This window comes from Amblyraja radiata, chromosome 7, assembly GCF_010909765.2.
Source record: "Amblyraja radiata isolate CabotCenter1 chromosome 7, sAmbRad1.1.pri, whole genome shotgun sequence".
In the NCBI taxonomy this organism is placed as follows: Eukaryota; Metazoa; Chordata; class Chondrichthyes; order Rajiformes; family Rajidae; genus Amblyraja; species Amblyraja radiata.
In genome coordinates, this window is record NC_045962.1 from 16,976,642 (window position 1) to 17,001,026 (window position 24,385).

Below are 24,385 nucleotides of genomic sequence, written 5' to 3' on the forward strand. Positions count from 1 at the left end.
CACCATTGTTTCAACCACCACTGTCATTGAATGTTGTTCACCTTCGGTAAAGGATATTTAGTTAAATCTTTCCTTAAGGTAGGGTCATAGAGTTGTAAAGCACAGAAAAAGGCCCCTCAGTCCACCATGCCCTTGCTGCCCATGGTACTGTTTCCCGTGCTCCCCTTTGAAATTACTGGGTTCCCTTTTTTACTCATCTACACTGATCCAATTTACCCACATTAGGATTGCCTCTTTCTATGCTTTGCCTGTTTAAATTGATTTCTGAATGCTTCTTAACCAAATTAATTGCAACGGACACTAGTGCATTTGGAATATCAACCATTCTCTGTGTAAAAAAATACTTACCCCAAGATCCTCTTTAACCCTGATTTTTCACCGTAAATCGATCCACCATAGTTTTTACTGCCTTATCAGTTACCTCACTGAAAAGCAACTCTGATGAAACTATGGACACTGAACGTGGAGAACATGGAAGCGATGTTATTCCCATGAATCTGGAAGCAATGTTATTGCCATGAATCTATCTTCCTGGTCCTTCTTGGCTTTAGCATTGTCCGGGCTGGGTGGTGGAGACCTAATTACCCAAGGCACAGAGTGCTCTGTATTTGTGGAATTAACCTTTCACCTGATTTCCACACATTTGCTCTCACAATGCACCTTTCAAATAGCTTATTGCTCATGAAATGTCATCACTGCTGTATCAAATGCAGTGGCCGTTCTCGGCCTATAGCTATCATAGACTATATGATAAAGTAAAAGGAGGAACAAGAAATTGCAGATGCTGGTTTATAAAAAAAGACACAAACTACTGGAGTAACTTCAGGTCAGGAAGTATCTGTGAAGAACATGGATACGTGACCGTTTAGGCCGGGATATGATATTCCCTTCTCGTTCACCAATGTTCTGCCTATTTCACACATGTATAGACATTTCTGAATAAAGAGTCAAGAGTGCTTAATTGTCATTTGTATTGACAAGGGAACAATGAAATTCTTGCTTGCACCAACAGTAAACATAATACACATAGATAATATATCATAGAACAGCACAGGAACAGGAACAGGGGGATAGTGTATGGAGGCTCAGTCAGAGATCACCTAAAATTGCAGTATTCAAAGTTCATACTGTTGGGTTGTCAGCTGCCCAAGTGGAATATGAGGTGCTGTTCCTCCAGTTTGCATGTGGTCTCATTCTGGCAATGGAGGAGGCCCAGGACAGAAAGGTCAGTGTGGAAATGGGAAGTGGAGTTATAACTGTTAGCAACTGGGAGATCCTATGGGCCTTGGCAGACCAAGTGCAAGTGTTCAGAGAAATGGTCACCAAGTCTACACTTGGTCTCGCCGATTACGACTATCACTTATCTACCTGCACATAACCCATATCCCTCCATATCCAAGTGCTTATCCAAAAAACGAAGAACAGACAAAATTAATTCTAATACACAAAAAATCAATACACATCCCCAATATTAGTGCAACATAAATCCTTAGTGCAGCCCATTATGATCATAACGAAGCAGGTTATAGAGTCATAGTGACAGTGTGGAAACAGGCCCTTTGTCCCAAATTGCCCACACAAGCCAACATGTCCCAGCTACACTGGTCCCACCTGCCTGCATTTCAACCATATCCCTCAAAACCTGTCCTATCCATGCACCTGTTACCTAAATGTTGGGATAGTCCCTCCCTCAAATACCTTCTCTGGCAGCTTGTTCCATACACCCACCACCGGTTGTGTGGAAAAAGTTACCCCCTCAGATTCCTACTAGATCTCTTCCCCTCAACCTTAAGCTTATTTCCTCTGGTCATCAGAACTGCTGCGGCTGCTTTAAACCAAAGATAGACACAAAATGCTGGAGTAACTCCGCGGTACAGGCGGGCAGCAGCATGTCTGGAGAGAGAGCGTTTCAGCGGTCCTCGACTCTCCTACTCTGGGCAAGGGCATCTACCCGATCTGTTCCTCTGTGTTGTTTTTACTGAGAGGAGAAGCTGCGGGAGCAGGTCTGGGCGGAGTGCAAGGAAGCGGGAGGAGGGCTTCGCTGGGCCGGGCTTGTGTGAACATTTGCAGTGTCGAGCGCCGCGGCTGCAGTGTGGGGTTGGCGCGGCTCCGGCTATTGACGGAGCGACACATTCACGTCACGGGGCCGGACTCTCTCTTCAGGAAACAACTTTGATCACAGGTTTCAAAGCTCCCAAATGATGTGATCTTTTGGGATTCGGTTGCCGGACCGCGCAGCTGCTCCGATGAAAGTGGCGGCGTGCAGAGCCGTTGTTTTAGTTTAGCTACAACTCTTTTCAGACTTCAGCTACAGTGCTAGCTAAGTCTGGAAGCCCAAATAGCAAAACATCCGGCGGCGCTTTATTTTTTTTTTCCAGAAACAGTTTTGCTTTGGAGGGGCTTTTTTTTTTTTTTTTTTTTAAACAAATCTTTTTTTTAATGAAAGAATAGAGTTTTAGGGTCAGAAGAGCTAGAATCGAACTGAATACAAACTGTCTGGTGTGTGGGGAAAACAAAGTCTACATTTAAACATGGAGAAGTCGGAAATACGGGCGAGTAAGAAGGGGTGTTGTGGTAAGTTGGTGACAACCCATCACTTGGACTCTTTTGCACTTGAGACTATTTAATACATTCAGTCAATAAGCTTCAGTATTGGTTAGGGACTGATTAAGCTATTTTTAATTGATGTCATTTGAAAGTAATATTTCCTTTTTGTTTCTCCTTGAATAACAGCTTCTTTCCTGGGTTACTTCAAGACCGCTCGGTTTCTCATTTACCTGTGTCACGGACTGTCTACATGGGTAAGTTGGGCTGCAAAGCCCAGGGTCTTGTTTGCGTCTCTTGCCTCCTTTCACAGATTAGTGAGGGTAAGGATTCATCTGCCAAACCTCAGTCATGGAATACTCTCCTCAGCCTGGCCGTTGGTATTAAATGGTAATTGTGTTTCTTTGTGCAATTGTGTTTCTATTCAAACAGATCAGATAATACTATACATACATAAAATAAAGTCAAACTCTACAAAGGTAGAGCAAAGGGGCAGATACAGTGCAGAATATAGTTTTCAGCATAGTAACACATCAGCTCCATAATTGTGTAGGAAGGAACCGCAGATGCTGGTTTAAAGAGAGGATAGATACAAAAAGCTGGAGTAACTCAGCGTGACAGGCAGCATCTCTGGAGAGAAGGATGGGTGACATTTCAGGTCTGTCTGAAGAAGGGTCTCAACCCGAAACGTCACCCATTCCTTTTCTCCAGAGATGCTGCCTGTCCTGCTGATTTACTCTAGCTTTTTGTGTCTATCTTCAGCTCCATAATTGTGTGGTCTTACAGTCCATGTTGCGAATCTGCCATACCTCAGTCATGGATTGGTGTGAAGTCTCCTCAGCCTTACTGTTGGTGTAAAATGGTAATTACGTTTCTTTTGAAAACAGTCTGGTATTTTGCTGGCCCTCTTGAATAAGGTTGGTCTTGAAACTGCAGGATGAACTTCGAAAAATTGCAGCTGAGTTATGGATAAGATGGGCAATATTGTGGACACTGATGTTGATGCTTTATCAATCGTTTCAAAAGTCAGTAGATATTTGCAATAGTAAAAGATATTTTCATACTTTGCTCAAACTTATTTAGCTTGCTTATAATGCCTTTGATTTATTATTGTTATGTGTGCAGTGAAAGGCTTTGATTTGCATGCTGTCCGAACAGATCAGACAATACTATACTTAAATACAATTAAGTCAAACTCAAGTACAAAGGTAGAGCAAAAGGGAAGATACAAAGTGCAGAATATAATTCTCAGCATTGTAGCACATCAGGCCCATAATTGTGTAGTCTTATGCCCCTGTCCCACTTAGGAAACCTGAACAGAAACCTCTGGAGACTTTGCGCCCCACATAAGGTTTCCGTGCAGTTCCCGGAGGTTGCAGGTGGTTGCTCGAGGTTGCAGGTAATGGAAGCAGGTAGGGAGACTGACAAAAACCTCCGGGAACCGCACGGACACCTTGGGTGGGGCGCATAGTCTCCTGAGGTTTCCGTTTAGGTTTCCTAAGTGGGACAGGGGCATTACAGTCCTTGTTGAGAATCTGTTGCTGTCGCTCCTCATTCATAGCCATCTACCTTCGGTGAGCACTGGGGAGCGAGAAGGGATGGCAGTAATAGCCTGGAGCAGGGCATTGAGGCTGCTTTGTTCCCTCTCACACCTGGTATGGAGGAAGGCAAGGAACCTGACTCTCAGCCCAGGACCTGGCAGGCAAACAGGGCATAAAAAGCTTTGCAGATGATCTATCACACTCACTATCACCCCCCCCCCCCCCTGCTCTGACAGTCAATGACCCATCTCCCTCTGTGATGGTCTCAGCTGACTCTCTTCCAGAACAGAATGAGCGAGTGAGTGAGCAGGTCAGCACTGGGCACTGAACACCTAAAGTAATGCCTAATTTTGGAGGAATCTGCAAAATCACAGTTTAATCCTTCAGAGGAAAATATATATCCATGACTTTCCATAACATAGAACTTATTTATTTCAAATTTCAGATATTGATCAGGTGGTCTTTACAAACAATTAATGTGATCTAGTGGAAACATTAAGAAAATAACAAGGATAAATTCCTCATCCATCTGGGAATATAAGCTTGAATGCAGGGATGAGACAGATGAAAAAATGTGGTTGTGATTTTCTGGACAAGACCATGGTTTTTGGAAGGGGGTTGGATAACTTGAAATTAATTTCCAACCCTTGGAGAAACAGCAGAATATTGGGACTTACTAAATTATTCTTGGAAAATCCAGTCTGAAGAAGGGTCTCAACCAAAAGCGTCACCCATTCCTTCTCTCCAGAGATGCTGCCTGTCGCTCTGAGTTACTCCAGCATTTTGTGTCTATCTTCAGACCAAATATATTCTGTGTTCCCAAGAGCAGAATGTAGACTTGATGATGTTTAGTTGACCGAATCTGATGTTCTTGCACATCCCTGAAGAATGTAAATGACATTTTAAACATTTGAAATGCAAATGCAGTGTTTCCCAGTTCATGGAACCACAAGTTTGAGATGGGATGTTTGGATTAATCAGGAAAGATTTTGTGTGAGGAAAGGCCATACCTCTCACTGAAATGGAATTTTTATTTTGATTTGAGAAGGTAATTTATTCATCCTAATTTCCTGGGAATGTGACTGCAAATAATTAGGAATTTCAATCAATTGCTTCATTTTAAATACACTGGAATAGTAAAATGAAAAAATGTTTTTTTTTGTTATCTTATTCTTAACTTTTTACTTAATAAATTAAAATACATTAGTTTGAATATCAATTAGGTTTACAATTAGGTCTCTGAATCAAAGTTATAACTTGAAGGTTGATGGAATTTAATACAGATAAGTGTGATGTGTAGCATTTTGGGACGTCGAACAAGGGCAGGACCTACACAGTAAATTGTAGGCCTTTGGGTAGTGTTGTAGAGCAGAGGGATCTAGGAGTACAGGTGCATGGTTCCTTGAAGGTCGAGTTGCAGGTAGATAAGGTGTTTAAAAATACTTTTGGTGCTTTGGTGTTCATCAGTCAGAGTATTGAGTATAGAATTTGGGACATCATGTTGTATAAGACTTTTGTGAGACCGCATCTAGAATATTGCGTTCTATTCTGGGCACCATGTTATAGGAAAGATATTGTCAAGCTTGAAAGGGTTCAGAAACGATTTACGAGGATGTTGCCAGGACTAGAGGGTGTGAGCTATAGCGAGAGGTTGAGTAAGCTAGGTCTCTATTCCATGGAGTGCAGGAGGATGAGGGAGAATCTTATAGAGGTGTAAAAAATCATGAAATCAGGTAGATGCACAGAGTCTCTTGCCCAGAGTAGGGGAATCGAGGACCAGAGGACATAGGTTCAAGGTGAGGGGGAAAAAATGTAATAGGAATCCGAGGGGTGACATTTTCACACAAAGGATGGCGGGTGAATGGAACAAGCTACCAGAGGAGGTAGTTGAGGCTGGGACTATCCAATCGTTTAAGCACAGGTTTGGAGGAATATGGACCAAGCGCAGGAAAGTGGGACTAGTGTAGCTGGGACATTGTTGGCCGGTGTGGGCAAGTTGGGCCAAAGGGCCTGTTTCCACACTGTATCACTCTATGACTCCAAGCACACTCCAGATGTTGGAAGTTGTCACCAAGATTAATCTCGGATGACACTTCATTGAGATCTCTGTGGATTTTTTGTTTATTGATTCCATCGGGTTTTTTTGGGTGAAACGTGAAAGTGAAGCTTTGCTTGGTTCTTAGTTGAATGTAGAAAACACATAACACAATTCAAAACTGTGCAGTAAGTTCTCTCTGGGACGACAGATGGCGCGGGATGACAGATGGCACAATGGGCTAAGTGTTTGGCTGGCAACCGGAAGGTAGCCGGTTCGAATCCCGCTTGGAGTGCATACTGCCGTTGTGTCCTTGAGCAAGACACTTCACCCACCTTTGCCTGTGTGTGAATGTGTGTGAATGTGTGTGAGTGATTGGTGGTGGTCGGAGGGGCCGTAGGCGCAGATTGGCAGCCACGCTTCCGTCAGTCTGCCCCAGGGCAGCTGTGGCTACAGAAGTAGCTTACCACCACCGAGTGTGACTGAGGAGTGAATGAATAATGCGATGTAAAGCGCCTTGAGTATTAGAAAGGCGCTATATAAATCCCATCCATTATTATTATTATTATTAACATTCCTCATTCAACCAACATATTCAAAGTAAGATCAATGGCTATTTATTTTATTGCTATTTGTTGAACCTTGCTGTGCATAAATTGGTTGCTGTATAGAAGAACTGAGAGCATATTTCAAAGGTAATTTATTGACTGTGAAGAATTTTGGGAAATCCTGAAGACAAGAAAAACTCCATGTAAATTCAAGTTCTTGTACGTTTTGCTAAATCTACCAAAGGAAAAAAGATGCCACAATCAAACTTTAAAGGCATAGAAAGTAATATGTCACATAAAACATTCTCGCAACAGTTTCCCTTTCACCTTATCTTAACTTTTTCCAGTTTGTTTTCTCTTATGTGATATAATTTCTTAATGAAAACCTGCATTTCATATTGCTTGTGTGTCCCCTTGTATTTTTCCTTTTTTACATGTTGATTCTGCTTTGCAATTATTAATTTTGCTGAATGTCAGGTCTTCTTTCTGTTTTGCATTCTTTAGTTACCAGGAGATTTAGCCTCTTCAGTTTAGTTTGAATAAACTTTACTTTAGTTTAGTTTATTTGGGTCACGTATATCGAGGTACAGTGAAAATGTTTTGTTGCATACTATCCAGCCAAAGAATATCTATACAGTTTACTAGGAGATGGTTCAGTGTTGCTGGAAAATAAATGGCTTTCCTGTGCCATAGGTTCATTATACAGAATACAATTACCATTACAATGCAAGAAAAAAAAGCTTTTGATTCTGTTGAAAAAGTTCATGCATCCCATCTTTTCTCCCCCCAAAAATTATACAGTGGGCATTTGCTGAAAGCAATTATCTGGGCAAGCAAGTCTGTTTTACAACTAATCGACCTTTCACCCAGAAAGTTTTGTAATTGCAGATGTTTGGTGGTATTCTTTTATTCTGCTTTAAATTAATTTAAGATATGATACAGAGCATTTGAGATCCAAGAGTACTATATTTTTCTTTTCGATTTTTTACACTCATGTAATCTTGTCTATCAGCAATATGAGCCTATTCTACCAGGACCAACAACTCTGCCAACTTGTGTGTTGTTTGCAGATTTACTAATTAACCCAGCTACATTTTCATCTGACACATTTAAACATGTCACAAAAGAACACCACTATTACCCATGGAACTCCGATGGTCACAGGCCTCCATGCAGAATAACATAATTTCCCCAGCCTTTGTTGGCCAGGCAAAATTTGAATCAAATCTATCAAATCATTGTGGATCTCACTTGCTTAATCTTCCAGATCAGCCTACCATGAGGTACCTAGGCTTTACTGAAGTCCAATTATATAATATCCATTACATTACCCTCATCACTTCCTCAAAAAACCCAATCAAGCTTATAAGACCCATTCTCCCAACACAAAGCCATACTGACCATCCTAGTCTTCTTCTTCTTGCGTATGGCGTGCACAGCCTAAAGTTGTAGGACAACTTGTTCTATTTGATCTTATTTGACTGTGCACACCGGGTTGATTGCATTTGTCGAAACAGGGCGGACCACGTGAAGGTTGCAATCTCCCACCCCACCATCCTAGTAAGACTATGCTTTTCCAGATATGACTATATCCTATCATAAGAATCGTCTCCCACAATTGCTCTATCACTGACGTAAAGTTCAGCAGCCTACAATTCGCTGGATTCAATGCTCTCTTAAATAAAGAAACAACATTAGCTATTCTCCAGTCCTCTGGGACCTCTTTCCTATATAATCCAGGTGAGAGATACAGCATGGAAACAGGACTTTTAGTAACTTGTAAATAGGTTCCTCGAGTTCTCTGTTGGAATTGATCGCATTTAGTTCAGTACTTTTACGCAAATAGAAACATATTCTCTTTATCTATTGTTACATAGATACATAGACAATAGGTGCAGGAGTAGGCCATTCGACCCTTCGAGTCAGCGCCGCCATTCAATGTGATCATGGCTGATCATCCACAATCAGTACCCCGATCCTGCCTTATCCCCATACCCCTTGATTCCGCTAGCCCTAAGAGCTCTATCTACTCTTGCTCTTGTTCACTCTCGGATGGCCCCCTGAACCATTGTGCCCTGGTCAGGTTGCTCATCCTTCCTACAGTCCTCACCTCTGTTCCACTGCTATCCTGCTAATGTTATGGGCAATCATTAACTCACCCCTAATATCTTCTCTCTTCAAAAGAATAGAACCTCAAAAAGTTTACTTTTTCATAGGTGTAGCTTGCATCAAGTTCGTAATTATTTTATGCACTCTCTCCACTGTTTATTTATGTTATATTATGGTGACCTCAACTGTATGTGGTGCACTTAAAAAAAGCAACATCATGTGACTATTCAGGGCCAGCATGGTTTTCTCAAGGGTAATCAAATAGCTTTTGATAAGATACAGGACAAAATGTTATGACGTTACATTGGTCTAAGTGTTTGACGACAAAAAAGTAAGTCAAGGTAATTTAAGATTTGACAGAAGATTAGTTAATGGTCAGAAAACAAAGAGTAGAATTAAATAGATCTATGTAAGGTTGGCAAACTGTCACTGATGGGGTATCAAAGGGTCCTCCATTATAATAATTTATTTGTAAATGCAGGGACCTCATTCAATTTCTCTGATGATTTTATGCTTTGATGGAAAAATGGACTATTAGGATATAAAGAGTTGTCATTGAGTGGACTACAAGAAAATAGGTGAAACATAATGGTGGGGAATGTGATTTTTTTCTGCTTTGCTAGTTAAAATAAAAAAGCAAAATGCTTATTAAATTATAAGCTCTAGTAAAAGTTGATGTTCAAGGGACTCATAATGTGTGAGTTCATAATGTACACAAAGTAAATGTGCAGATAACTGATTAGAAAGACAATGGTATATTAATCTTTATTGCAAGGAGGTCAGTATACAAAGGCAAGGACATTTTGCTAAGACACGAAAAGTTGCTAATTTTGCTAAGACCCCCATCTTACCTGTATCCACCTATCACTTCCCAAGCTTTGCCCCATTCCCACTTCTCTTTTCCAGCTTTCTTCGTCCTGCTCCATCAGTCTGAAGGAGGGTCCTGACCCAAAACATCATCTGTCCATTTCCTTCTTTGAGTTCCTCCAGCACATTGAAGTTTTGCAGGGGTTGCAAGGAACTCTTTCAGAGTACTGAGCTCTGAATATCGAGAAGGACAAACTTGCTTTGGGAGAATGCAGTGTAGATTGATTAGTTTGATTCCTGGGATGGTTGTCCTTTGAGGAAAGAATGTGTAAGATAGCTATATACTTATTGGAGTTTAGAAGTGTGGGAGATTATCTAATTTAGGGGGATTGACAAGTTAGGTGCTAAGAGGTTGCTTCTGCTTTCTGCAAATTGTTGAAATGAAGGCGCATATACTCGTTACTTCTTGGGTAATGATGTAAAGATCTCCATGGATAAGCGATTATAATTTACAACAAAGGTATAGAGAGATATCTTCAAGATACGAATTATAGATCTTTGGAATTCTCTACCCCAGGAATCAAAGCCTCAGCCAATAAATATTTCCTAGTTCATAATATTTTCTGAGAGCACCAGTGCATTGAACATTAGGAGAATCAGAGATTACAAGGATTAGATCAGAAAATGGATTCATGGTTTACTGTCAGCTGCAAACGTTGAAAGGCAGGGAAGGATGGAGGGATTGCAGGTGTACTACTGCTCTGTATTCTTTTGTTCCTACATTATGGGCAATCTAACAAATTAGGATTCAAGTTTAGTATAAACTCACTGTTGTTAAATTCTGACCTGGAACTGGAGATGGATGATCACAGGATCATCTGGCATGCTTGGAGAAAAATAGATAGGAGTTTTAGTGAGGTGGTTTTCCATAAAGGACAGATAGTGTGGCAATGTCCAAATGAACGGAACACTACACAGCCAAGAGGTCTATCGTTCACAATACCAGTGGCAGACAGTACCTCAGCACACGGTGACAACTGGTGTTTAGGTATTTTGTTCCTTTGCAGATCTTGATTCAGCCATCTATTCGTTCCATTTCAAAAGTAAACATTATTCATGAAATAATGTATATGAGAAATACAGAAATGGGGCCATGGCTCTCTATACATTTAGAGTGTTGGCCTTGTGTGATGATGCACAGGGCTCCTCATGTGCAGTGGCAGAAGGACCTTAGACTCTAGTCCATCCCCACAAAGACTTTACATTACACCTTGTGCGTAGGGGAGAGGGTAGGTCTGAAGATGTCCTGGTTGGGTTGCTCCTAGGCCTGGCCAAGCTGGCCATCCGCAGGTAACTGCGCCAGGTGGAAGAGGGCTCTGCCTGAGCCGGCTGCCTGTCCCTTTTCCAGAGTTACATCTGTGCCGGGACTACGCGCTGACAACGGGTGCCCTGGGGGATGTTTCGGGACCGCTGGGCATCCTTAATAAGGATAGTGATAGAGTTGTATAATAGTATATTTAGTATTGAAGAATATTTGTAGGACTTGTGTCATGATGGTGGGGTTTGTTTTGATTTATTTCATACTGCACATATTATTGTAAATAATTGAATGAATTATTTTTGTTTAAAAAAAACGTTACATTGGCTGTACCATGTTTCAATGTGTCCATTGGCACATATTCCTACAGCTTGGAAAGTGGTGCTCAGCAGCATTCCCTTACCGACCACTCGTTTTAGCGGGAGACCAACAATTTCAACCACATTCACCTTCTTGCATCTTTTTACCCTGTTACCTAATGAGAATGTTGATCGTTCACTGAAGTCAAGTCAAGTCAAGTCAAGTTTATTTGTCACATACACATACGAGATGTGCAGTGAAATGAAAGTGGCAATGCTCGCGGACTTTTGTGCAAAAGACAAACAACCAAACAACCAAACAAACTATAAACACAATCATAACACACATATTCTTTTACATAATAAATAATGGAAGGAAAAACGTTCAGTAGAGTTAGTCCCTGGTGAGATAGGCGTTTACAGTCCGAATGGCCTCTGGGAAGAAACTCCTTCTCAACCTCTCCATTCTCACCGCATGGCAACGGAGGCGTTTGCCTGACCGTAGCAGCTGGAACAGTCCGTTGCATGGGTGGAGGGGGTCTCTCATGATATTGTTGGCTCTGGAGTTGCACCTCCTGATGTATAGTTCCTGCAGGGGGGCAAGTGAAGTTCCCATAGTGCGTTCGGCCGAACGCACTACTCTCTGCAGAGCTCCGGGGTCCCTCTCTGATCCCTACATCTCTTGGTATAAATGAGGTTGTTCAGGTCATATTTTCCCTTTAGAAAAGTCACGTGGGAAATACAAGGAATTGCAGATGCTGGAATCTTGAGCAAAAACACAAAGTGTTGGAGAAACTCAGCGGCTCAGGATGCATCTGCGGAGGGAATGGACGGGACATATTGGGTCGGGACGCTTCTTCAGACATGTTTCTGGTTCATTACTATCTTTTAATTATATTTTCTACTTCACCAAAGATTTAATTATTTCTCCTGTTATTGAAACTAAGCTTGTTTTTTGTTTCCTGGTTGCAACCTTTCCTGCCGAGATGGAAATATCAAATACTAGAGGGCAGAGCTTTAATGTGAGCAGAGCAAAGTTTAAAGGAAATGTGCGGGGCAGGGTTTTTACACAGGGGTGGGTTTTTGTGGGTGTCTGGGGAGCAGGAGTGATGGCGAAGGCAGATACAATAGTGGTATTTAAGAGACTTTTGGAAGGGTATATGGATATGCAGGGAATGGAAGGATATAGATTATATACAGGAGATAAGAGTTGGCCTTGGCATCCGGCCCTGTGCTGTTCTATATTCAAAAGTATTTATTAAATTGGACTTTGCCCACACCTACACACAGCCAAATGTCAACCAGATTATCATGAGAATCCAATCATTAATGCACGGGTGTCATTATTCATACATGAGGTTACCCTATCGAGTCAAGTTTCCACCTAAGATCTTCCAGGCCACAATGGATAAAATCTTGCAAGGACCAGATCACTCCTGGAGTAATCAAAACAATCTATGATAACAATTAAGGCATCCACAGGGTAAGTTGCGGGATAAAGGGTATGTTATGTTGTGTAAGGTAAAGTCCGATTAAAGATAGTTTAGAGGTCTCCAATGAGGTAGAGAGTAGATCAGGACCGCACTCTAGTTGGTGAGAGAACAGTTCAGTTACCTGAGAACAGCTGGGAAGAAACTGTCCCTGAATCTGGAGGTATGCATTTTCAAACTTCTGTTCCTCTTGTCAGATAGGAGAGGGGAGATGACGAAGTGACCAGGATGAGACTGGTTCTTGATTATGCTGGTGCCCTTTCCAAGGCAGCGTGGTGTAGATGGAGTCCATGGGCTACGTGTGATGATCTGGGCTACGCCCACAAGTCTGTAATTGTTAACAATCTTGAACGGAGCTGTAGCCAAACCATACTGTGCTGCATCTTGATAAAAATTTTCTACAGTGCTTCAGTAGAAGTTGGTGAGGGTTGTGGTGAGAAGTTGGTGGTGCTAAACTACCGAAGCCTTCTAAGGAAGCAGAGGCATTGGTGTGATTTCTTAGCCATTGCTTCCATGTGGCTGGTCTAGGACAAATTGGTTGTTATATTTAGTACTAAGAACTTGAAGCATTTGGCCATCTCTACTTCAGCACCATCAATATATTCCGGGATGTGTGTACTGCTTCACTTCCTGAAGTCAATCACGAGTCTTGCTGACATTGGGGGTTGTTTTTTTGGCACCAGATTACGAAGTTCGCAATCTCTTTCCTGTGCTCCGTCTCGTTGTTATTTGATATCTGGTCCACTGCGGTGGTATTGTCTGCGAACTTGGAGAAAGAAGAGAGAGAAAGAAACAAGTAGAAAGAAGAGAATAGTTACCTCAATGCGAAATTAAAGCAAATTAAATTATTGCATTTCTGCAATGAGAAATAGTGTTCCTCGGTTTGAAGGATACACTACAATCATTGAAGCTATCACTACTGCACCAAAGCCTGAATACGTAGCAAATCTAAAGTCTGAAAATGTGCAGAACTATGAAGCTCCTTCCAGATCTTGTGACTGTGCTCACAGGCTTACATCACCTTTTGAAAAAGGAAGTGAAAATGTGAAGCAAGCAGCCATAAAGTGGATGCAAGAAAAGTTGAACGTGAAACTTATCAGGTCATATGGTCAAAAGTGATAGGAGTAGTATTAGGGCATTCGGCCCATCAAGTCTACTCCGCCATTCAACCATGGCTGATCTATCTCTCCCTCCGAGCCCCATTCTCCTACCTTCTCCATAACTTCTGACACCCGTACTAATCAAGAATCTATCTATCTCTGCCTTAAAAATATCCACTGACTTCGCCTCCACAGTCCTATGTGGTAAAGAATTCCACAGATTCACCACCCTCTGACAAAATACATTTCTCCTCGTCTCTAAAAGAATATCCTTGAATTCTGAGGCTAGACCTCTAGTCATAGACTCTCCCACTAGTGGAAACATCCTCTCCACATCCAATCTATCCAACCTTGCTTTGTTCACTACAATGCTACAATTGAGCTGGATTTGGCATGTGATGTGCCAAGCTTTGAGGTAGCTAATAGATCAAGTGGTGATAAATGGTGGTAAGAGAAACACATTGCTTCACCTCTTGTACTTTGTACAAGGAGCAGGTGCAATTGTGCTTTCCAAGAAGGATGCACTTGGAATAGTGTTTGGTACCAAGAAATTTCATGAGTTTTCCTCAGCAGACCCTCCAACTCAGTAACATATCATGAACCTCTATTGGTGATATTGTATCCAAAATCAAGAAAACAATGACTATGGTGGCGTCAAGGATGCAAAGATGGGCAGAACTGAATTTTGTACAACTGTACTAAAAAAAGATACAGAGTGCTGGAGTAACTCAGCGGATCAGGCAGCATCTCTGGAGAACATGGACAGGCGACATTTTGGGCCAGCTGATTGTCCTAGAGGGGAGAAAGCTGTAAGAGAGATGGGGGTGAGGCAAAGCCCAGCAAATGACGTGGATCCAAGTGATGGGGTGGGAGGATGTGACTGGCAGATGATTGGGCGAAAGTCAGAAATGAAAAGACAAAATGTATGAGATGAGGGTAGAAGAGGTGTGAAATGTGACGTCAGAGGAAGGAATGTTAGTGGGAGGGACAGCGGGAAGGGGGAAAGGGATAGTGAAAAATGGGTGGACATCCAGGTGGGGCACAGGGAAAAGAGGAGGTAAAAGAGGTTGGGGTCGGGCGCAAATAGTGTATCTAAATTGGAGAATTCAACGTTCGTACCATTGGGTTGTAAGCTACGTAACAGAATATAAGCTGATGTTTCTCCGGCTTGCGTGTGGCCTCACCCTGGCAGGCACAGGATAGAAGGGTCAGTGTGGGGTCGGGAGGGGGATTCAACAGGAGGGATTGGGATCTGAGAGGAACCCGTCCTCTAGCTTTCATCCTCCAATTACAATCAGTCTGAAGGAGGGTCCCAACCCATGTTCTCTAGAGATGTGGCCGGACCCACTGAGCTACTCCGGCACTTTATGTTTTGCTTCGATGAACCAGCAAACTTAGCTGAAGAAGAGTGGTTGAATTAAAAAAATTGCTGTGACACTATTCAGAAAGAATGCAGTTTCAAGCAAAGTGAGATAGTTTGTGTTCTCAGGAAGTCAAGGTTTCAGAAGTGGGAGGTTTAGGAGATTAGCGAAACCAAGTTTGCACGAAGATCAAATGACCATTCAAGGTTGGATGGTGCACCACAGGAATTTGTGTCTGAGTTGGATCCAGGCCAGTGTGACAGATGCCAAACCTTCTTGCAGTTTCAGAACCAAGTTGCCCCAAAGTACGAGGAGATAAGAAAAATGCTGAAAATCTGTTAGTAGACTGTATACCTTAACTGGTACATGTGACAATAAACTGACCTTGAAACACAAGAGTCTGTGGCAATGAATTCCTCAGATTCACAACCTACTGTCTAAATAAATTCTTCCTCATGCCCATTCCAAAGGTACATCCCATTTATTCTGAGGTTGTTCCCTCTGGTCCTAGACTCTCCCACAACTGGAAACATTCTCTAGGCCTTTCATTATTTGGTAGTTTTCAAATAATCTCTTGATGGATATTTACTTGGCATTAATAGACATGAGAAGGTGTTATAGGGACTTAGTTTATACATGTCAATTAGAACAAGGACCTTTCGGAGAAAAGTTATGGAAGACTAGAACAGGGCGGGACGGTGGTGCAGTGGTAGAGTTGCTGCCTAACAGCGCTTGGTGCGCCAGAGACCCAATGCACTATGGGTGCTGTCTGTACGGAGTTTATACGTTCTCCCTCTGACCACGTGGGTTTTCTCCGAGATCTTCGGTTTCCTCCCAAACCAAAGACGTACAGGTATGTAGGTTAATTGGCTTGGTGTATGTGTAAACTGTCCCTAGTGTGTGTAGGATAGTGTTAATGTGCGGGGATCGCTGGTCGGTGTGAACTCGGTGGGCCGAAGGAGCTGTTTCCACGCTGTATCTCTAAACTAAACAAGAACCCTTCCATTGTACTGGCAAATGACCTGGCATCACTTACTCCAACGACGTGTGGCCAGTAATGATGCAGCTGTCTGACTATGTGGGCTGAACAAGTTGCTTGCATGTGGATCATCTTCATTCTACTGTCACTGGTAGAGAAATTAATTCCCAAACAAATTTTAAATGCCCTTTAACTGGACACTTGTAATCAAATGTTTAATTTGCTCGAAATTGCACTTTAATTTATGAGATGTGCTGAATGGAATCTGTGCTTTGTTACAGGGGGATAGAATGTGGCACTTTGCAGTGTCAGTCTTCCTGGTGGATCTTTACGGCAACAATCTGCTTCTGACAGCCGTCTATGGACTGGTCGTGGCCGGGTCTGTCCTGTTGCTGGGAGCCATCATTGGAGATTGGGTGGACAAAACCTCCAGGCTGAAAGGTCTGAACCAGCGCATCACAGTTTTACTCTTGTATACAAACCTTTTAAATGGATAGCTTTGAACAACAGAGCAGCAGCAATTCTCCATTTATTGCAAAGTTGTGCAAGGATTACAGCAATGAAGATAACTGTACAATAGTCTAGTATTCTCTTGCAGAGACATGAAAACAGGAGTGGGACAGACAGTTCATTGAAACAGCTCACCTACTCTACTATAACATGGCTGAGTAGTGCTTCAACACCAATTAACAGCATTGTCTCTTTCCATTCATACCCCTCCCCAAGCAAAATCTACGTATTTTAGCCTTAAACGTTTCATTTGAATCACCACCCACGGTTTTTGGGTTGGGCTTGGGGTTTGGGGTTTGGGTGAGTTCCAGATCTCACACAATACATTCTGTGATGGGGAAAAAGCCTCCCAGTTCATTCCCAAATGGCTAAAATCCAAGATTATGCCAATGGCTTCTTTCAGACAATCTATCCCCAGTTCTATTGAATATTCCTATTGTTAGAAGCAGTCATTATCATTATAAAAACTTAATTAGATCAGACCTCAATCATCCAATTTGAAGACAGGTTTTTAAAACCTGTTGTACTTTAATACTTTTGGCAAACCCAGGTGTTACCATAGTAAGTCTTCCAGACATCCCGTGTCCAAAACAAGTCCTCCACTGGGATCTGACCATGCTCCCTGAAACCGAGGAAACATTTGCCCAATCCCATTCAGATAAGGCTCACCATTTTGTTGGACCTGTGTACTGGTTTTTGGTGAGCTTTGTACCTGGACACTTAAGTTGCTTTTGCTCCAGTTCCTGAGGAGGAGCTGTGGTGGGGGCGGTAAAGATTTTTGCATTTGTTAAAGACCGGAAGCAGGCATTTTTCCCAATTTTTTCTAACAGAGTTTGATGTGTGTCGCCTCTCAACTACACACCAGGTTAATCTGTGATGAATAATTATCTCATCATAATGACCCAGTTAACTATCAATGTCCATTCTTAAGCGCTAATATAATAATTGTATTATTTATTTTTTTGACAAAACTATTAATACAAAATACTTGTTTATGCATAAAGATTATTCAGTATGCTCAATAATAGCATGTATAATATCTTCTCTAATCTGTCAGTGTTCACAACTAAGCAATTTTAAAATTAAAATTTGAAATTTAACTAACAAGGAAATACAAATTCAACAGAAACAATTTTACTATCCTAATTTATAACAACTCTTTGCTTGCTTATATTTGTTTAAAGCATGAAGTATGGGTGTCAGAAGTTATGGGGAGAAGGCAGGAGAATGGGGTTAGGAGGGAGAGATGGGTCAGCCTTGATTGAATGGCAGAGTAGATTTGATGGGTTAAATGGCTTACTTCTGCTCCTATCACTTATAATCTTATGAAATAAAAATAAGATGAATGTTATATTTGTCCAGTACAATATAGTTAACCTGGAGTAACCGGTAGAGAAAGCATGGGTATTTGATATACCTAAAGGAAGAGCAGTTTTATCATTGCTCCATCATTGCTATATGTTCTCAGGTGTCGATTGACAAAGTCTTTTCATCCGTCCAGTAATGGATTTGTGATTCAAACCTGTTACCGCCTGAAGTTCTCAAGATGAATTATTTTGCCTCTGTCTCAAATTGCTCTTGTGTGTCTTCAATTTAACGTTATTTTCTTCTCTCATTTTGTCTTTCTACATCAGTCAATCAATTTCTATACTCTTTCATTATCACTTCATCATGCCCTTCACATCAATACAACTCTATCTATTCAGAGATAGTTTTAGACCCATAGAATTATGCAGCATGAAACTGGCCCTTGGACAACTCGTCTATGCCAACCATATTGCCAACCTCACACATCCAGTTTGCATGCATTTGGACCATGTCCTAAACCTTCCATCTCTGTGTCTCAGGTCTAAATTATTTAAAATATTGTAATTGTACCCGCCTCTATCATTTCACCTGGCAACTCGTTCCACTCCCTGTGTGAAAAAGAATCCTCTCAGGAAGGTTTCCCCTTTAAATTTTCCCCCTCTCACTTTAAATCTGTAACCTCTAGTTTTAGACTCCTCTATAGCCTGGGAAAAGGATTGTGACCATTCACCTTAAAATGAAATTTCTCCAGTCCGCCTTTGTTAATAGGTGAACTAATTTACGTTCATTTGTGTGCGCAGTATGTCAGGATATCACTCATTGTCCTAAAATTCTTTCACCGTCACTGGGTTAAGATCCTGGATCGCCCACCTGGGCAGGTGTACTCCAGCACTCAAGGACTGCATCAGCTCAATACAGCAGCTCACCACCACCTCTCTAGGGCCTTTAAGGATAGGCAATTAAATGTTGGCTCAGTTGTGAAGATTACAGCTTTTGAATGAATAAAATAATATTTTCATTTACAGATGATTAGCATATTCCTCAATATTCTGTAAGGATTTGGTACATTTCAAAGGCTCGCTGACATTTATGTTCTGTTTGATTTGGATGAACGAGTTAAAGGCAGTTTGAGAAATTTCCCAATTTTTTCTTTCAAGTCCACATTGCGTTTGCTGTGCTGTGGCATTAAAGAAATTGCTGCACTGGAGGAAGTGGGACGAAGAGTAGTTGTGGGGTTGGAAGATGATGAAAAGTTTGACGGAACCTTACACTGAGAAATCTGATTCTAGATGCCTGGATTCATGTTTAACTGGACTTTTCCTACTGAATAAACATGAATTCCGCTAAACAAGCACAATGCAACCTAATAGCAATGATCTTACTTCTAAGAGTGAAAAGTTGTGGGTTTAATTTCCGCTCTTTATAGAACAATTAAATCATTATGACACAGAAGGTGGCTAGTCATTGGTGTGAATGCCATCAGTTCAATTTTCTGCTCTTCCCCCTTCACCCTGCAAATCATTGTCTTTCATGTGCCTGACCATCTACCTCCTGACCATGTACTTATTGTTCCCACCAACACAGCTAGCAGTGAGTTCAATATAAGTAGTATGTGTGTGTTTAAAAGCAAGAACATATCACCTCACTTCGTTCCTGTGCACTTTGTTCATCACCTTAAGTTTCTTCCTGTCATTCTTTGGCCACAGCTCTTCTCTGTTTACCCTCTCTAAACCTATCATGATCCTGAAAACCTCCACAGGTCTTCTCTCAACCTTCGTCCTTCCATGGGGAATCACACCGTGTATAACTGGAGAATCACATTGTTTATCCTCCCTCAGCAGATACCTTCCAAAAATGATTTTTCACAATCCTTTTCAGGACCCTCACATAATTTCTAAAGTGTGGCAACCAGAATTGGGCACAAGCGTATACATTATATTTTAGGCACACATTCTGGTGTGACCCCAGCACAGTATTGCAGCGTTGTTTCACTCATGAATGTGACATTAAAATGAGACCAGCTTTACCTTTTCAGATGGATATAAAATAAACATACCAGTTTGTAGTAAGGTGAGCAAAGAGTTCATAAGTTGGCTTTTCAACATTTGTTCCGTAACTGCTACCACCAAAATAGTTCACCTGATAATCCTTATAAATGTTATTTGCAAATATATCCATATCTGTACCACATGCATATTTTAATTAAATAAAGGCATGTACAGAACATGGCGTAGACCCATTATGTCTATTCATTGTCATTGTATAATTAATGTAATTCTCTAGCCTTTTTCCTTTTATTCTGCAATTTTTTCCAACAAGTAATAATCCAATTTCACTTATGAAAGCCACGTTTGTGTCTGCTTCCATCATCTATTCATGCAAAGCATTCCCGATCATAACCTTCTGCTGTGTCACATTTTTAACTTTGTGTCTCCTGAATTTCACTGTGAATCATTTTAAATCTGTGACATCTGGAAAAAAAAGTTCACTGTTTTAAATATCTTTATCTTACTACTCCTTGATGTTCACTGCTCCGATAATCCCAACTTCTCTAGGCTGAAGTACGACATCTCTGGCATCATTCTATAAATCTCTTCTGTAACCTCTCTAGGGCCTCAATATCTACATGAAGTACGGTGCCCAGTATTACTTAAAATACTACAGCAGGGGTTCAACCAGCAATTCCTAACATTTACTAGCCAACATTTCATAATATTTACTGTCACTTCTTACATTTATATTCTATTTAAATTTATAATATTTATTTATATTCTATATTTATTTTTATAAAATCAAGATTTCTGAAAGATTAGCAAATGTATGTATTGCAGAATGAAGAGGTCTGGATCACTGCCTCAAATACATAAATTCCAATCCTACCAATTTCTGTCCAAGTAATTAAATAACTCTGGAACCAAAAATAAATATTAGTTTTAATAATGATAGTTATGGAACCACATGACTGATGTAAAAACTCACCAGGTTCACTAATGTTGTTCAGGGAAGAAAATCTACTGTCCTCACACAATCTGCCCAATAGGTAACTCCAGAATCACTGAGTACAGAAGCAAAGAATTGCAGATGCTGGTTAATGCACAAAAGGACACAAAATGTTGGAGTAACTCAGGCAGCATCTCTGGAGAATATGGATAGGTGATGTTTCGGGTCGAGCCTGAAGAAGGGTCTTGACGTGAAAAGTCACCCATCCGTGTTCTCCAGAGATGCTGCTTGACCTGTTGAGTTACTCCAGCATTTTGTGTCCAGACTCACTGATGTGGTTGACTCTTAGCAGCCTCTTTTAGGACAGTAAAGGCCAGACAATAAATCTTAGTAATATTGGTAGTAGTGTCCATAACCTTTGAATGAATAAAATGTCCATCTGTGAATGTCCACAATAGTTATTACATTTATACAGTAATTCATTGTGTGTTCTTGTGGCCTGGAGCATGCGAGAGACAAAATGAATGCAAACCTTTCCTAAATAAAATGACTAACTTTGAAAATATAGACAGGTTTAGGTGATATATTATATATTAGGGTAGCGTTCGTAGGTAACCGACTGTGTGGACAATTCACATAAAATACTGCACTGATAGATATGTCTTTTGAACGAAACATTGAATGAGGTCTCAAAAGCTATCGCATATGAACTTTAAAGATCCTGTCACAATGTTTCAGAGAAGACCAGAGAAGTATTCCCTAAAGTCTTGGTCCATGTGCATCCTTCAAACCAACTCCTTTAAAAGTGATTATGCAGTCACGATCACATTGTTTAATGTGAAACCTTGCCGTGTGCAATTAGGCAGACAATTTCCCAAAAGTAAAAAAAAGAAGAGTATAGCCTCTTTTCAAATTCTGAATATGAGACATATTTTATACCTTGTATCTCTCTTACTCTGTCTCTATTTCCCTATTGTTTGGGGGTTCATTCCTGTTTAACAATGGAGTCTCTTTTGCTTTGATTGATTTTGTTCTATGAATTTATTTTTTCTTAATTTACTTTATGCATGTGTGCACAATCGTATATGTTTTACTTTTTCTATTTGAATATTTAGAACTTATTTAGTTATGTGCCATGACAAAATATAATTGGAGTGTAATTTTAAGAAATTTATAATAGATTTGCCCAAGATGATACTAGGACTGGAAGGTAGACACAAAATGCTGGAGTAACTGCAGGTCTCCAGAGCTAAGGGTCGAGAGAACAGGAAGATTTGCGGCAAGAATTGAAAGGCTATGTTATTCCTGTTGGACCATTGGAGGCTCTGACTTTTGGAACTGGGTAGCAAAGGGCTTTATGTCTGGAAGTCAATCAATAGGAATAGGCCAGGGAAGCCACTCTAAGCATGCCAGTTCTATGCTTTATAAAGCTACAAATATCTGCATTTTATGCCTTTTGTGCCATGAAAACAGTGTATTTTATTGAACCAATATCTCTCAGTTGACAAAATGAAATCCACCATCAATGGAAGCTGACATGAAATAACTAATGTAGAACAGGGAAAAGTCAAGAGGGAAAATAGACCACCGGATAGAGGTTTATTTTTCAAGATTCAAAGGATCTGGATAAGCTGTTTCATTCATTTCTGTTACTTGAGAAATGGAAAGGAGTGACGCTATACATCACAGATTTAAAAGAGAAAAATAATAAACAAATACTACGCTCTAGGTTCTGTCGTGGAGTAGATTGTGACTGACTCCCCTCCCCAATCTATGCACACCCCCAAGCCTTTCCACTGGTCACTTCAATTTCATGTTTCATGTATTTTGTGTTTTTATGACTGATGGCAGATCAATTTCCCTCCTGGGATGAATAAAGTTCTATCGCATCGTATCTACTTAGAATGCACATCAGTGAAGTATCAACATTGATTAATGGGTGGTCAAACTGACCTTGGGAAGTGTGGATGAAATTGTGCCAGGCTGTAAAATTTCCACTGACAATCTCTTACCTGATTTCAGAAAACTGCAGTGCAAATAATCCCAAATGAGCCAAAATTCCACCTGCTGATAATTTTACTGGTTTTTCTTTTTCTTTTCCAGTAAAATGATTAGCAGTGGACTTTTGGTTCCAGAGTCTTTAGATATGAGGTTCTTCTGAAGATTTACATGATCTCTCATTTAATCTTGTGAATATGTCCAAAAATTGTAAGATATTGGACATGTGATAAATATCTAAATTGTGAACAAATGGCACAGCGCTGCTGTACATTGGCTTCTAGTTTCTGAAAACATTTTGTGAATAATCATGTTTCATTTCAATATAACCAATTCTTTTCTCATTACTATGATAGTTGCCCAAATATCCTTGATTGTTCAGAATGTCTCGGTCATCATTTGTGGCATCATCCTGATGATGGTTTATCTGTTTAAACCTTTTCTTAGCACCATGTTCCATGGATGGCTACTCGTAAGTCTTCATTTACTAGTTGTTCAAGTGTTGAGCTTTGGAATATTTGACTGTGCAACACCATAACTGATGTAATGTGAATATGGAATTTGTATCAATATGCAGTTTCAGACAATGCAATGCAATGATGATATTCTGCCGGTTGAGGACCAATAATGCTTGCATTGCTGGTGAAACTGCAGAAAGTTGGCAGCAGTTTTCAGGGCGTCACGGTGGTGCAGCGGTAGAGTTGCTGCTTTTCAGCGCCAGAGACCAGGATTTGATCCTGACTATGGGTGCTGTCTGTACGGAGTTTTACGTTCTCCCAGTGACCGCGTGGGTTTTCTCCGGATGCCCTGGTTTCCTCCCACACTCCAAAGACGTACAGGTTTGTAGGTTAATTGGTTTTTTAAAGTTTTAAATTGGCCCTAGCGTGTGTAGGATAGTGTACGGGGTGATCAATAGTCAGCTCGGGGTTGGTGGGCCGAAGAGACTCTTTCTGCGCTGTATCTCTAAAATAGTCTAAAAGTTATCTGCGGCTCTCCCATGGTATCAGCAAGCAAACTCGCCTCACCTTCCCCCCCCACTGCCCCTCATTTTAAATAATGTGTTTTAGAGAATATCATTCTCATCTGATGAAATTCGTGGCCTAATGAAAATTTAACAAAATATTTTTTGAACTGTGCTCAACCCTGTAGGTGCCAGGAAAATCAGCGAAAAGTGAGTCAAGTAGCGACCCTGGCAGATTTCACCGAACATTTTGTGTGACTGGCTCCACGTGGGCCAGGGGGCACACTTTTACTTACCTAGATCTTTGTAACTTCAGTTCTACACCTCACCCACCCCACCACCCTCCCCATTTGTGAATGCCTCTACCCCATTCCCAAAACATAGAAACATAGAAAATAGGTGCAGGAGTAGGCCATTCGGCCCTTCGAGCCTGCACCGTCATTCATTATGATCATGGCTGATCATCCAACTCAGTATCCTGTACCTGCCTTCTCTCCATACCCCTGATCCCTTTAGCCACAAGGGCCACATCTAACA

The 24,385-nt window shown here is 41.0% G+C and overlaps 1 protein-coding gene across 1 annotated transcript in view; it reads left to right on the top strand.

Moving 5' to 3' along the window:
- Positions 1 to 1,973: 1,973 nt before the first annotated feature.
- The window catches only part of slc40a1 (solute carrier family 40 member 1), a 38,004-nt gene continuing 15,592 nt past the window's right edge, over positions 1,974 to 24,385 (top strand). Inside the window, exons 1-4 of the mRNA XM_033023783.1 lie at positions 1,974 to 2,574; positions 2,734 to 2,801; positions 16,413 to 16,572; positions 23,244 to 23,359. Coding sequence (XP_032879674.1) covers positions 2,532 to 2,574; positions 2,734 to 2,801; positions 16,413 to 16,572; positions 23,244 to 23,359 — 387 coding nt within the window. The 5' untranslated portion in view covers positions 1,974 to 2,531. The remainder of the gene's footprint in view (positions 2,575 to 2,733; positions 2,802 to 16,412; positions 16,573 to 23,243; positions 23,360 to 24,385) is intronic.